General features: G+C 39.7%; 1 protein-coding gene across 1 annotated transcript; it reads right to left on the bottom strand.

The window, feature by feature from the left end:
• Positions 1-2,657: 2,657 nt before the first annotated feature.
• On the bottom strand, positions 2,658-3,481 carry LOC134209309 (uncharacterized). The gene is made up of 4 exons (XM_062685300.1): positions 3,478-3,481; positions 3,327-3,425; positions 3,209-3,262; positions 2,658-3,133 (listed from the first exon to the last, which is right to left on the bottom strand). The coding sequence occupies exons 1-4, from the start codon at positions 3,479-3,481 to the stop codon at positions 2,811-2,813; spliced, it is 480 nt and encodes a 159-aa protein (XP_062541284.1). The 3' UTR covers positions 2,658-2,810.
• Positions 3,482-15,488: the final 12,007 nt, after the last annotated feature.

Consider the following 15,488-nt stretch of genomic DNA (forward strand, 5'->3'; position numbering starts at 1 on the left):
GACGAGTTTAGTACTTTCCATTTAATTCAGCTACGTTTTGTTATCTTTGCAGATACGTATTTTGACCTCAACTGGTAGGCCGTCTTCAGTGTCTCGTACTTGACTTGACTTGAAGAAAACAATTGCAGCTTACAATATTTATACTACGCTAGGTACCTAATCTAATCTTATTTGCCTACTTTATTTACCTAAGACATCTTCCAGTCGGCGTGTGTTGAACCGTCGTCCAACTCTCTCATCCTGGCGACGAATCCTCGCAATGCGCAGGCGATGATCAGACGCGATATCGGCACTACGTTTATTCCGTACATCAAGAAGGCTCCGTTTCAATTTTCGGCTGATATAGATGTGGTCGATTTGATTTTCTGAAAAGCCGTCACGGGAGACCCACGTGACCTTGTGAACCGGTCGATGAGGGAAGAGCGATCCCGCGATCACCATGTCGTTATTACCACAAAATTCTGCGAACAGCTCTCCGTTTTTACTTATATCTCCGAGACCATGGCGTCCCATAATGCGCTCAAGGTACGAGTTGTCGGATCCGATTCGCATTGAAATCCCCCATCTTCTTCTTTTTCTTGTTATTGGCATTACATCCCCCACTGGGACATTACCGCCTCGCTGCTTAGTGTTCATTCATCACTTCCACAGTTATTAATCGCGAGGTTTCTAAGTCAAGTTACAATTTTTGTATTTATATATCATTAGGCTAACACGATGATACTTTTACGCCCAGAGAAGTCAAGCCAATTTCCAAACCGAAAATTGCCTAGACCGGCACCGGAAATCGAACCCAGCCACCCCCGCGCATCTTGCCGCTAGGCTAAGGAAGTCGCCCATACCGATCTTCATATCACCCTTTGGAATGGGGGTCTCGTGGCGTAGTTGACCACACGTTCGCTTTCACAAGCGGATGATCATGGGTTTGATTCCCAACCACTCCAAAACAATCTTCGTCATGCCGCTGAAAGATAATCACATGGTCGACAGTGTATTGGGGAACACCTGCTTATCACGACTGTCGGACAGCGACTGACACTGCATTTCTCGGAGGTGTATCTCCAACGACTCGGACAATGGAAACTGACCAACGCCAAACAACATGTGTTGGCCACTGCTTAATCGATAAAGTATAAGTCTCGCGCTTAGTTTCATAGGGGCGTAACAGTATTGATCGATTTCTCTTAATCGATTTTATATTTTGTTAATAACTCAATTTTTTAAAAGCTACAACCGTGATTATTGATTCTGGTGCAAGATACAATCATCCTTTAGCACACCAAACCATTAAATCATCGACAAACTAGCGCAATTTGGAACAATGATAAAAAGAAAACATCGACGAATAGAAATCGTTCAATACAGTTACGCCCCTATGAAACTAAGCGCGAGAAGTGAAATACAATCGGCATCTAATAATAGAATAGAATAGGTAGCAAAGATCTAACGGGAAAGCCCAACGGGACAAATAAAGCTAAAAAAAATCCCCCTTTGGAATTCTATCTACGACGACATTGAGTTGGCTATAAAAGTTCTCTTTGGATTGCAGATCGGCAGCATCGGATAGCGCATAACATTGGATTATAGTAAGGTTTCGGACCCGTGTTCTAAATCTGGCAACGATTACAATTTGCCTCAGCACCAACTCTACATCTGTAATAACTGCATTGATCGATTTCTCCTCGTCGATTATCATTTTCTTATCAGTTCAGGGAATTTCGGCAGCTTGTCGTAGATTTCATAGTTTGGGGTGATAAAGGATTGTTGCATCTTGTACCAGAAACAACAATCACGGTTTTAATCCAGTTGAGAAAGAAAGAAAAAATGATAAGCAGAAATCTATAAACACTTATGCCTATATGGTCTTAAGCACAAGATATTAACAGTACAAATTAATCAACAGTAGTAAAAATTATATTCCTACAATTTCTCCAGTTTCCCGAACTATCGTCGAGTCGTCAGTCTATTGACCCGTTTGAAAACTCTCATTTTACAGTGAATCTGTTAAATCCATAGTAAATGACATGGCCAAAAATGGCTGACCATGTTTTCTATGTTTCTCAAAGTTCAAATGAATTAGCCCATGCGTCTAGACGAATGACGTAGTGGACCGCACGGCCATGAAGCCCACAAAACCCCCCATTCGAGTAAAAAGTAATTAACCCTCTACAACCCAAATTTTTGTTTCCGCTCAAAATCACTATTTTGCTTTCTAAAATCGATCTAAACACGGTTTGGGCATTAAAAATTTTTAATTCGCGGTTTTATCAATTTCACACTTTGATTTTTTAGAATTTTGTTTTTCAAGTTTTTTATCCAATCAAATGGTTTCTTGAATCTATTGACCTTTTTTGATTTTTCAACATATTTAGAGTTCGAAAATCCCTATCCAATGCGGGCTTATTTTTAATTTTCAGAGGTATTTTTTTATTTTTCGTCTAAAATTGACTTTAAACCACATTTAAACATGAATGATCAATTAAAAATTACAAAAAAAATATCAAAATACCCCGTCTAACCGGTCTTGGGCACTAGAGGGTTAATTTAGGTATTTTTTGCTAATCACGTAAAAAAAGATATAACTGAAGGAGTATTAAATTCTGTTTGTTATTTAGCACAATAAACCACCAAGAAAAAATATTCACACTGAATTGATGCAAAGGCGATTACATAAATCAACCTGAGCTTACCCCTCGAATAAAATAAAAATGTAGAATGTTTTATTAATTTTCTATTCTTCACTATATAAGCGTTGTGAATTTTTTATTCGAATTTGAAACACGAACCAGACAACATCAATTAGCTTACACTTACTGCATGTCCCCCGGAGTACGTCGGCAGACCATCCTCCCCAATTGAAATTCCTTGCGAGTACGATATCGATATGTCTTTGCCCCCCGGCAGATCATAGGTTTGACTGCCAGCAAAAGATGCCGATCCGGACAGGCCACCAGGCCCAAAGGCGATCCCCTGCGATGCCGCATTGGCTGCAGACGCTCCGAACGATCCGAGCGGTCCGCTACTTTCGAATGACTGAGCTTGTGCATTCGCTGCGCTGCTGCCGAATCCATTAGGGCCAAATCCTTGGCTGAACGCATTAGCATTCGCGTTGGCACTGGAGAAATCCAATCCCCTGTCCAAAATAGAATACATCTCATTAGCATTTTGATTGGTTTTCGCTTAAACTATAAAAAATACAATTACCTACCCGTAGTTTTGGTTGAACGAGTTGGCATTGGCGTTGGCTCCAGAGAATCCATAACTGCGAATATCCAAAAATAAACGTACGTCTTATTTTCGTATATTAGCGATTCAAGAATACATACCCAGAATCAGAATTAGCTGCCTGTGCCTCCGCAAGTGCTTCCGCTCCGCCGGATCCTGTTTTTGTGCCTGCGTTAGCCAAAGCACTAGAAAAATCGATGCTAAGGTGCATATAATCTATGATCATTATAAACGATGGTAATAACTAATAACACATTTAACTTGCCCAAATTGGCGCTTTTGCCGGATTAAATTCATCATGTTCCTCCGACTATGTAGAACTGGTAAGACTGAATTCGTTTCATATAACGGAAACCCTAGGTGTAAACCAACTTTCAACATAATTTCAAAAAACAAACAAGTTTCTGTATTATACTTACCAGATGAACGCCAAAATTGTTGTAAAATAACTAACATCACTACACATAAGACCGAAAGATCCATTCTTCAGACAATACAAGCTACCACAAAGATCACCAGCTGTAAACTGATTTGTCGACGGTTTGGAGATCGATATTCATACGAGAGCAAAAATCTTTTGTTTGTACATTAATATTTGCATAATTTTGTTATCCGTTCACAGCGCCGTAGCGTGGGGTTGGCCGTGTTGGCCCCAGCCCTCAGGGGGCGCCGGAATCAAGAATTACGGTATGGGAGACAGAAGAATTTTATTCGTTACATGGCCAAATAATAACAAACCGACCATAAAGTCCAAAGGTCTATGGCGGAGATATTTCAAGAAATCTAATCTTTCTTCTATCTCAAATAAACAAGTCGAATGATTTGGTCCTAACTTTGACTTCCCTTTCGGTTTCTCTGAGCCTTTCGGAACCGTCTACAAGGGGCTAAGAAAAAGTTTAGAAAACTTATATTCAAAAAGTTATTTGAAAATTGTATATCGGATTGTTACCATTTTCGGGCACAATTACTGCCACAAGTGTTGACCAAAATTGTAAAAGACCTTTTGCGCTAATGACTTATATCGGGTTGGGGTAAGGGTAAATATGGTGTAGATTTAAGACAAATTTGCTCATTTCATTAGTATTTCCTGATATTTCTCCACGATTTTCGTCAAACAATGAAACGGTTGCTAGTTCGATTGTTATGGCATTTGTCAAGTTATGTAGTTGATGAAAAACAGTACTCCCCCGTATAGAAAACACCTGATTTCTACCTTCCACAGATTCTAGAAAACTTTCAAACCACATTTTATGTTTCTAATACCATCAACCCAAAACTTGGGCCCCAAAGGTTGCTCAACGAGTAACAGTAATAGAAATAGTTGTTCAGTGTTTTTTTTTTAAGAATTTAAAGGAGACTGAAATCATATGTTGCCTAAAACTGTGCGGACTGTATTGACTTGGTGGCGTTGTGTTTCATGCTTTCCCAACCAGGGCTCTTTGATCAATTTACCGTAGATACGACGTAGTTTGTCGCTAGTATTTGTTAGTATTTTGGGATACTGTCGAAAGTTTAGAGTTAGTTGCCCCAAGGGGCAAGTAACTCTAAGCTTTGCGATAATATCACTCATTGTCTCACAATAGTATTTCGTGATATTTCTAGTATCCACGATTTTCGTCAAACAATGAAACGGTTGCTATAGTTCGGTTGTTATGGCATTTGTCAAGTTAGTTGATGTATTTTTAGATACTGTCGAAAGTTTAGAGTTAGTTGCCCCTTGGCAGTCATAGCCTAATTTCACCACATGGCCGTCCTGCTTCCGATGTCGATTCCGACCACTTCAAAGTTGGATGTTATCCACTTCCAGCCCACTGACAGATCCATTCTTATGTTGTATCTTTCTTGATCCGAACTCCGATAGCGATTTCGATCATAGATCGATCCACTTCAGGGTTGGATATCCTTGTTCCAACCATTTGACATTAGTATATGATTTGTCACGATTTTCAAAGGCAAAATGGTAAATGCATCATGAAAGATTCATGATTACCCTTGAAAAATTGAAAAGTGCTCCTTAAAAAAGTGATCATTTTTCCTTAAATTAGCTAACAAATTACCTTGAAATATATAAAATGCTCCGTAAACATTCGAAAAGCGTACCGTAAAAACGAAAAAAATGTACCGTAAACAATTAAAAATGCTCCTTAAAAAAGCAAAGATTTGCTACGTAATTAATGATAATTGCGCAGTATATTGACAAAAGAATTATTATAAAATAGTTCAAAAGGTACCTTAAAATTGGTTATCATGAATTAGATTCTCATGCACAATTGTATAGCCCCTAGAGTTTATTAAATTTATTAAACATCAACATAAGTAGGGGCGAAATTTGTGCGAACTTTCTTTTGAATAAACAGTGTTGCAGAAAATTGCGATTTTCTTAGAAATTCTTGAGTTGGCGCTTCTGAATTATATATGAGATGAAAGCTCTTTAGTTCCTTAATTGCCTTGCGGGTTTAGTTTTTTATCCTAGATCTGTTGGTAAAAAATATTCCCTTTGGAAAACGACCATTTTTTATCGAAAAAGTCCATTTTCTCCTAAAGTAAACAACTTTATAACCATATTAACCTCTTGGTATAAAGTACTCATTGAGTAGAAAAAGCGTGCAAAATTTAAACAAAATCGGTCAGTTATAGCCAAAGTTATTGCATTTTTTTGGTTTTGGCGATTTTTGAACAATAATTTTCGAAGGGCCGTTTTACCCCACTTCCCCTCAATGAAAAAAAATGAAAATTTGCAAAATGTCTTCTCTTACATATATGAACAAACCCTGAAAATTTCATCCAAATCGGAGAACATCGTTGCAACCTCCCTTGGAAAGGGGGTCGCGCTTCTCGTGAACTGGCTCTTAAGGAGCATTTTTCAATTTTTCAAGTTCATCTGTTTAATTGGACATTTTTTGGGCTGCCATTTTCAAATCTCTTTTCTCTGCTATGTACTGGCAAGTACGTCAGTTTCTTCCACTAAAAGCAAGAAACAGCCGTTAGGGCACTATGAGCTGCAAGTTTAGCAATTTTAATGGTCTTTCAGCCTTGGTGTCCAACAGATTCCATACGAGGATCCAGAAATGCCCACGACTCTACCAAGTCCTAACATATCTCACCATATTTTGCAAATTAGTGTAAAAGCTCACAACATTTAAAAACTTTCCAGGGACATACCGCCATAATAAAAATTCATAAAACATTAAGGTGTGAATCAAAATGTTATTGGATTGTTAAATATTGCACATTTTTCCTTAGTAAGGGGCGCCCAAAAAGATTTCGCCAAGGGCGCTGAGAGTTCACGCTACGGCTCTGGCCGTACGCGTACATGTAATTGCCAGCTAATTTGATGATTGGCAAAACGCCTCTTGTGCTCGTGAATCATACATTTGTCCATCCTTCTCGAGTGGACGTTTTAAGTAAATCAAGACCTCTATTCGGCTGAACTGAAATAAGGTTGAACAATTTATGAATAGTTAGTAAGTCGTATATTTGTAAAGTAGATAATCGCTGGTTTATATGAGTGAAAATCCTTTAAAAATTTCCTGATATAGATGAAGGCAAAAGGGTTCCATAGTAAAATTTATTAAAGCGATTTTCTGTTCGTGCTCTTAAATCCATTAAATCTTTTGCCCAGGAACTCAAACCGATCAAATAACTTAAAATATTTTCGCGCTTATGAATACGCGCCTATCCAGTATGCGTTTAATCCGTGTTTTCAACACAACGTGCACACGTAAAAAAGGACCAACTTGTTTTTTGTTCGTATTTCGAACATTAGCCTTTGAAATGTGACCAATTCCACTAAATGCAAGTGGGGCTAGCAAGCAATGTAATTCAATGTGTAGCAAGGGCTCGACGACCATGCATTTTAGGAACCCTGCAGAATTCTACGAACCCGAACCTATGCAAGAACTTTTAAAAACAGCCATGTTCAGACAACACCTGTGTAAGGTGAAAGTTGATCTTTCTTTGATCAACTCGACATATTCGGAATCCGTCTGTGGGTTCATCGACCTTTGACTGCGGTATCCCATATGCTCTTTGCCATTTGAGCAACGAGGCTACTCTCTTGAAACTTCGCACTTGCATCGAGTCCCTGTCGTTGAAACGCTTCACATCTTACACCACGAGTATGTCTATCGGCATTATGATGACATTGTACCCGGCCTCTACGGCCTTGGACCATGCTGGTACACTGTATCGGTAATAGACAATACTACACCCGCTATAAGCTTAAGCACCTGCCATTGCACCGCAGATACGTGAACATCATTCGCGATAAAGATTTTATCGCCAATGAAACCCTTTAGCAGCATAATCGACGTGACTTGTAAAATTGAGCTTATCGTCGACCATCACGTCGAGATGAGCTCACGGAGTTAACTGTTCAGGTCCTTCGCTTGCTGCAACCCATGGTGGTTAAGCACCACAACAACATCAGATGTGCTGAAGCCAACCTCCTTGAGTTGAGTCATTCTTCGACTCTGCTAATCGCGTATGAAGCTTTTAGTTCAACAACGTCGAGAGTGTCGCCTGTAACGTCTAACATTACATCATCCGTAAAGCCTTCTTTTTTCACACCGGCATGGAGATTTAAGCGTAACACTTCATTATACATGATATTCTACAGAATTTGTCCGAGGATCGATCCCTGAGAAACACACGCTGACGCTTTCAGAATAGAGTAGAGTGCGCGTGGGGTAAGAGTACGTTTTTGATTTTTTGAAGTAATAAAAAAAGATAAACTAGCAGCACTGCATCAGTTTGACAGGTATTCTGGCCAACTATTATCATGTGTAATTGTAAACGATTTAAATAAACAACAAGGGAGATATGGAGTTAGATAACTTTTTGGTCATTTTGCTAAAAATAATTGGGTTTCCGCAACTAGTTTTTCATTACCATATATACGTCCAATCAGGTGAACATTATACCATTTCGATAACCTATTGTATAGAGTACTTTATGGTACAGAACACCAATCCGGTTGGTTTTCCAAGAAGTCAAAACCATTACTTGAATAATTTTTGGGACTGTGGGGTAAAAGTACGCAGGAACCGGTGGGGCAAGAGTACGCATATGAATTTTCAAGTTATGATGTCAAACCCGTATCTCCGGCCGAAATAAGACTTCTTCCAAAGCGTAAAGATCCACAACTAAGAAAAAAGGGACAGAATTCGAAATTATCACAAGTTTTTAGGATAAGTTGAAGTAATTCGGTGTTAGAAAGGACTTAGCGATCAAAGCACTGAAGCGAAATAATGAAATTGCATTAGGACTTGTTAGGACTAAACATAGTACGAAAACACAATTTCATCTAAATGATAATTTCATTTCATCAAAAGAAACATTCATAAATTACGCAACGTTTAGCTGGGAGGGGTTGCGAGATGTGTGACGCTCGGTGTGACGATCCATATATTTTTTAGAGGATTCATACAAATAGTGTAAGATAGGGGGAGGGGTGATGAAATAGCCAAATTTTACGTTACGTGATTGGTGGATTTTCTTTAAGGAAAATGCCTTTGTATACGCCACGCGAAACCTGATATATATTTTTACCTCTGTAGTTTTTTGTATATATAAAGAACAATGGTTTTTCGTATGAAAGTGCACATTTTTAGGACCCCCCCCCCTTAAGAGTTACGTAATCTTTAAACATTCCCTAATATATGTTCATTAAACATCAATTAAATGTTATTAACTCTTATTTGTGTTAATATATACTTAAAGCACATGATTGGATAAATGCGTACTCTTACCCCACCCGATGCGCACTTTTACCCCACCGGTGGGGTAAGAGTGCGTTTTTCACTTGTCTTGCAATAAGGGTTCTACTAAAACGAATCTCAATAATTTCAATATTTTTTCCACTGGGTAACATAAAGGAAGAGTATATGAATCATCGACACTGATTTGATATGCAGAAGCTTGCTTCATAAGGGCCACATGATCGATTGAAAACTAAGTGCGTACTCTTACCCCACTCTACTCTAATGCACAGATAATCCGGGATTTTCAAGCGATGCAAGCAATCAGCTATAGCTGCCAAGCTAGCGTTATTGAATGCATTCTTTACATCTAGTGCAACGGTCCTCAGCCTGGGGTACATGTACCCCTGGGAGTACTTTCGCTGGTTCCAATGAGTACCTTGGTATGCGTAATGGCGGTTGTATAACAGTTCCATTAAAAATTATTGACACAGTTTTGGTAATTGCATATTTTTTTATTCTAAAACTTTGTATTGTAAATGCAAGGTGATCAGTAAATCGAAGATTTTAGTATGTGGGACAAAAGATCAAAAGGATAAAATGTCGAAAAAACAAATTTCAAAAATCTTCTATGTATTCTACCTTATTGTGTCAAAATGTTGAATAAGAAAGTAAGAAAGTAAGCCTTAATTTGATATACATGAAGGCCCTTTTTCTTAAAAGCATAGTAGCTCCATTGTAAGAGGCTTGGAAGCCTTCTCCAAAGTATCCTTTCAAGAGGCACCGAAGACTCCTTTCAAAAGGCTTCGAAGCCTCGTTTCAAGAAGCCGCTTTTCAAGATGATCCGAATTCACCTTTCAAAATACTCGGGAGTCTACTTTCAACAGACTCGGTAGAATCCTTTCAAGGGGCTTGGAAACCTACTTTCAAGAGGCTCGGAAGCTTTCTTTCAAGATGCTTGAAGGCTTCCTTTCAGAAGTCTAGGAAGTCTCCTTTCAAGAGGCTCGGAAGCCTCCCATCAAGATGCTTGGAAACCTCCCATCAAGATGCTTGGAAACCTCCTTTCAAGAGGCTTGGAAGCCTCCTTTCAAGGGGTTTGGAAGCCTCCTTTCAAGGAGCTCGGAAGTCTCCTTACAAAGGGCTTGGAAGTCTCCTTTCAAGAGGCTCGGAAGCCTCCTTTCAAGAGGCTCGGAAGCCTCCTTTCAAGAGGCTCGGAAACCTCCTTTCAAGAGGCTCGGAAGATTCCCTTCAAGAGGCTCGGAAGCCTCCTTTCAAGAGGCTCGGAAGCCTCCTTTCAAGAGTCTCGGAAGCCTCCTTTCAAGAGACTCGAAAGCCTCCTTTCAAGAGGGTCGGAAGATTCCCTTCAAGAGGCTCGGAAGCCTCCTTTCAAGAGGCTCGGAAGCCTCCTTTCAAGAGGCTCAGAAGCCTCCTTTCAAGAGGCTCAGAAGCCTCCTTTCAAGAGGCTCGAAAGCCACCTTTCAAGAGGCTCGAAAGCCTCCTTTCAAGAGGCTCAGAAGCCTCCTTTCAAGAGGCTCAGAAGCCTCCTTTCAAGAGGCCTCAAGCCTCCTTTCAAGAGGCTCAGAAGCCTCCTTTCAAGAGGCTCGGAAGCCTCTTTTCAAGAGGCTCGGAAGCCTCCTTTTAAGAGGCCTGGAAGCCTCCTTTCAAGAGGCCCGGAAGCCTCCTTTCAAGAGGCCCGGAAACCTCCTTTCAAGAGGCCCGGAAGCCTCCTTTCCAGAGGCCCGGCAGCCGCCTCTCAAGGGGGCCCGGAAGCCTCTTTCAAGAGGCCCGGAAGCCTCCTTTCAAGAGGCTCAGAGCCTCCCTTCAAGAGGCTCAGGCCTCCTTTCAAGAGGCCTGGAAGCCTCCTTTCAAGAGGCCTCCAGCCTCCTTTCAAGAGACTCGGACGCCTCCTTTCAAGAGGCTCGAAGCCTCCTTCAAGAGGCCTGGAAGCCTCCTTTCAAGAGGCTCGGAAGCCTCCTTTCAAGAGGCTCGGAAGCCTCCTTTCAAGAGGGTCGGAAGCCTCCTTTCAAGAGGCTCGGAAGCCTCCTTTCAAGAGGCTCGGAAGCCTCCTTTCAAGAGGCTCGGAAGCATTCTTTCGAGAGGCTGGAAGCATCCTTTCAAGAGGCTTGGAAGCCTCCTTTCAACAGGCCTGGAAGGCTCCTTTCAATAGGCTCGGAAGCCACATTTCAAGAGGCTTGGTAGCCTTCTTTAAAGAGGCTCGGAAACATGCTTTCAGGAGGGTCGGAAGCCTCCTTCCAAGAGGCTCGGAAACATCATTTCAAAGGGCTCGTAAACCTCTTTTCAAGCGGCTCGGAAGCCTCATTTCAAAACGCTTAGAAGCATCCTTTCAAGAGGCTCGGAAGCCACCTTTCAAGAGGTTCGGAAGCCACCTTTCAAGATGTTTGGAAGCCACCTTTCAAGAGGCTCGCAAGCCTTCAAAAGTCTTACAGAAGCACTCAATTTTAATTGGAAAGTTTTACGGAATAATGAAAATTTCAAACAACTTTTTGGAGAGCCTTATATCCCGTTAGTTTTCGGGTCCGCTTTGGATATCGTTGGGGTTCTGCCAAACTGCACCAAGCGGCTTTTTAACTGACTTGTGGTATTTTGTTCATTCAAGGAAAACGGAGATCTTTTCGTATAAATTCATACGTACATTTGATGTAGGATATCCTCAGTTATTGGGTTTAGAGATATACAATAAGATTTGTAATCAATTAAATCATTTACAGCAAAAAATAGGGATTTCCTAGGCTTAGGCAATAGAATCAACTTCTGCCGTTTCCAATAGTCTGGGAAGTTTCCTTCGTCCAGCCAACGTTTAAGTCAGCATCTGAGTATATCTGGAGCGCCAAGAATCGCGTGCTTAGGGCCAGGTTAGGAATACAACCCGGTTCCTTATGTAGCTTAATTTATTTACCACGTCCACTGACTCGTAAGATGTAGCGGACACACGCGACTCTCACATAACTCCGGTGGGAGCCCGTTCCATATAAATTGCGACGTCTGTGATGTTCTCAGCACCATAGAACATTATGCCTGTCTATGTCCCAAATATCAGGGTAATGAACTAACTTAACATAAACGGCTACACAGCACAAAGCTTTCGGGCATTCCTTGGTTAACTCCAAGGCTACCACCCCCAAGTGATCGGGCAACCCGGGAGTCTCAACCCGAGTTCTAAGTCCCTCACATCATCAACCGCCGATTTCGTCGAGGTCAGCTGGGGGGCCTCGCATTTCCTCAATCCCATTTCTGTCGCCTCATCTGCACAGCCACAAATTCCCTGTACTTTTACTGCAGCAAGAACGAAAATGCTGATTTCAACAATTTCAGACCTCTGAATATCATCAGCTTTCTGATTTCGTTTTTTTGGCGTTCTGTAGTAGGAGTTATTTTAACTTTATTGTTTGTTATGTTACGTCAATACGTAACGTATCCGTTGCATAGACATTTTATTCATTAACCAGTTCTACTCAAATTTTAAAGTATTGATATTAAGTTTATTCCAATCAAAATTTGTCAATGGAAGGTCCCGCAGTTGGATCTGAGTGAAGAACTTAAAAAACTCACATGAATAAAGGAAGAAAAAAAACATTTAATGCAAATTCAAACCGCGTTTAATTGGAACACTGTTTTCGCCTTTATGTCTTGAAGTAGCGTCGTAAAACGAAATATTTGTTCGCTCTCCATGGCGCCTTCCTATACATTTCCATCCCTTGTGTAGCTATACTATAACTGTCGAATTAAATTTCATCGTCTCACCCTACTCTACATATTGACTCTAATCACCATTATTTCAATTAAAAGATCAACTCGTTTATTTCGATTATACCCTAAATGTCCAGTAAACCGGGTTCTAAGTCCCTCACATCATCAACCATCGTTTTCATCAAGGTCAGCTGGGGGGACTCGCATTTCCTTAATCCCATTTCTATCGCCTCATCTGCGCAGCCTCACGGCCTGCCCATGGAACGGGCACCCACCGAAGTTATGCGAGAGCCGCGTGTGTCCGCTACACCGTAAGAGTCAGTCTTCTTCTTCTTATTGGCATTACATCCCCACACTGGGACAGAGACGCCTCGCAGCTTAGTGTTCACTAAGCACTTCCACAGTTATTAACTGCGAGGTTTCTAAGCCAGGTTTCTAAACCAGGTTACCATGTATATCATGAGGCTGGCACGATGATACTTTTATGCCCAGGGAAGTCGAGACAATTTCCAATACGAAAATTGCCTAATCGAACCCAGCCACCCTCAGCATGGTCTTGGTTTGTAGACGCGCGTCTTACCGCACGGCTAAGGAGGGCCCGTAAGAGTCAGTGGACGTGGTAAATAAATGAATCTAAATAAGGAACCAGGTCCGGGTTGTATTCCTAACCTGGTCCTTTAGCACGCGATTCTTGATGCTCCAGACTAGCAACCCTATAACCAGAGACCGGCGGAGTGAAAAACTGTCGAAATGGCAACGTATGAAAATGCATGAAATCGTGAAAATTATACTGGCAGCACTTGAACTTTTTGCTTGCTTCTTAAGCGCATTTTACACCTCCCGTGAACGTGAACGTGAACAAACTGTTTTTCGATAATAACTTCTTGATACATACTCAAATCGTGAGGGAATCATGTTCAAATGAAAGGCAGATGCTACATTTAGTAGTGAGATGCATACAAACATTAAAAATATCAATAATATCAGATTTATGAGCATTCCACGGTCATGCCTGTGAAATCATCGTGAAATCGTATCTGCGGTGAACTCACCGCAAGTGTAAACGCGACGGTGAACATGAACGTGAAGCTGTGGTGAATTCAAAAATACAAGGAGAAGAGATTGATTTTGATTGGGAGTTCACATCGACCGAGAGTGTTTACTGTTCTCGTTGAATCGGTTTCGGGTGGGTTCCTGCTTTTGTGTGTCGCTGTCGCCCTCGTATCGGTTTGGTCGAAAGGAAACTAACTCAGTAGTTTCTCATAAATGAATTGTGTTTCTTTTTTATTATTTGTTAATATTATTTTTTTTTAATATGTTTTATTTTAATACTTCAATCATTCGTATATTCAATCGAAAAATTTATATTTTCATAGATAGTTTACTTCATTCATAAAAAAATCATTATTTTTCTTTTTCTAGTTCCTTTACTCAATGTTCCATAAACATTTCCACAGTTATTATTTGATGTTTCTATTTCTATTTCTATTATGCGATTGACAGAAATGCCAATAGAACACTAAGTTAAGGGAACAGCCAAGTTTCAGTGGAATGTAGAGCCAATGCACACTGCGAAAACCCGATTTCGAACTTTTTTTTTAACTTTCTTTACGAGCAATTTATAGAAGAAATCAAGGGCTTATTCGAAAGGGAATTTTCCAAGAAAATTCAGTGAGTGCTGTTTCATTGAACGTGGAACACTTCTGTATGTAGATATTGTGCATGTTTTGCCCCAATTTTCCATATATCACGAGTTTTCATATTTTTTTGTCATTTTATCTTTAGGAAATTACTCTAAAATTGTGTTCATCTCTTCACTGTGGATCCATAGAGGGGCACTAAATATGGTAAAAGTTAGAAATTCATGGAATTTAGAGGTCAAATAGGCATCAAAGTGCATTTTATGCGAGCTTTCATGTATTCTGTAAAAATGAATCATATTTACAAATAATTGTTGATATAATTGTCTAAAAATGTTATACAGATATTGATAAATGTTTGTGAAACAATAACACAAGAACTAAATCATTTCGCAAATGTTTTGTTTTGTGATTTATTGCATGAAACACGATTTTTAAATACTTTTGAATAGAGCCGATGCCGAACATTTCCAAACCATACCCGATTGCACAACTAGACAAGAGTTATCATATTATTTGAGGGTCGATGTGACAATAGATAGGATGAGATCGGAAATATTCTTTTCTTATGCCTTTTCGCCCAAATTCCTGTATGAAATTATAAAGCTCAGTAACTGTGAGTTAAAAAATTATGGATTAATATTAATTCAATGATAATTTGTCAATTATACTATGAAAATAACAAATGTTCGTATATTCATTGAAAAAATTGATTCCAGGGGGTTTTTGAGGTCACACAAGCTCAGAAGCTTATTTTATATTAAAAATAAATTCTCAAAAATGCGCTTTGATGATTATTTTACCCCAAAATCACTTTAATTTCCAACTTTTACCAATAAAATATAGTACTTTTTGAGGATCCACGATGAAGAGGAAAATACAATTTTAGTACAATATTTTATAGATAAAAGGACGAAAAAATGAAAAATTTTGATTTATGGGACATTGAAGTAAAACGAGCTCAATAACTACATACAGTAGTATCCCGCGTCTATAAAAAATCACTCACCAAATTTCTTTGAAAATTTCCTTTTGAATAAGCCCTTATTCTCCTCTGTGAGTCGTCCGTGAAAAAGTTATTCTATTTTGTAAAAAAAAAATTTAATGATCTTTGAGACTTGTATGACCCCAAAGTCCCCTATAATTCAATACATTCAATGAAATATATGATTATTCGTTATTTTCATTATATCATTGGCAAATATCATTTGAATTA

Source organism: Armigeres subalbatus, chromosome 2 (assembly GCF_024139115.2).
Source record: "Armigeres subalbatus isolate Guangzhou_Male chromosome 2, GZ_Asu_2, whole genome shotgun sequence".
Classification (NCBI taxonomy): domain Eukaryota; kingdom Metazoa; phylum Arthropoda; class Insecta; order Diptera; family Culicidae; genus Armigeres; species Armigeres subalbatus.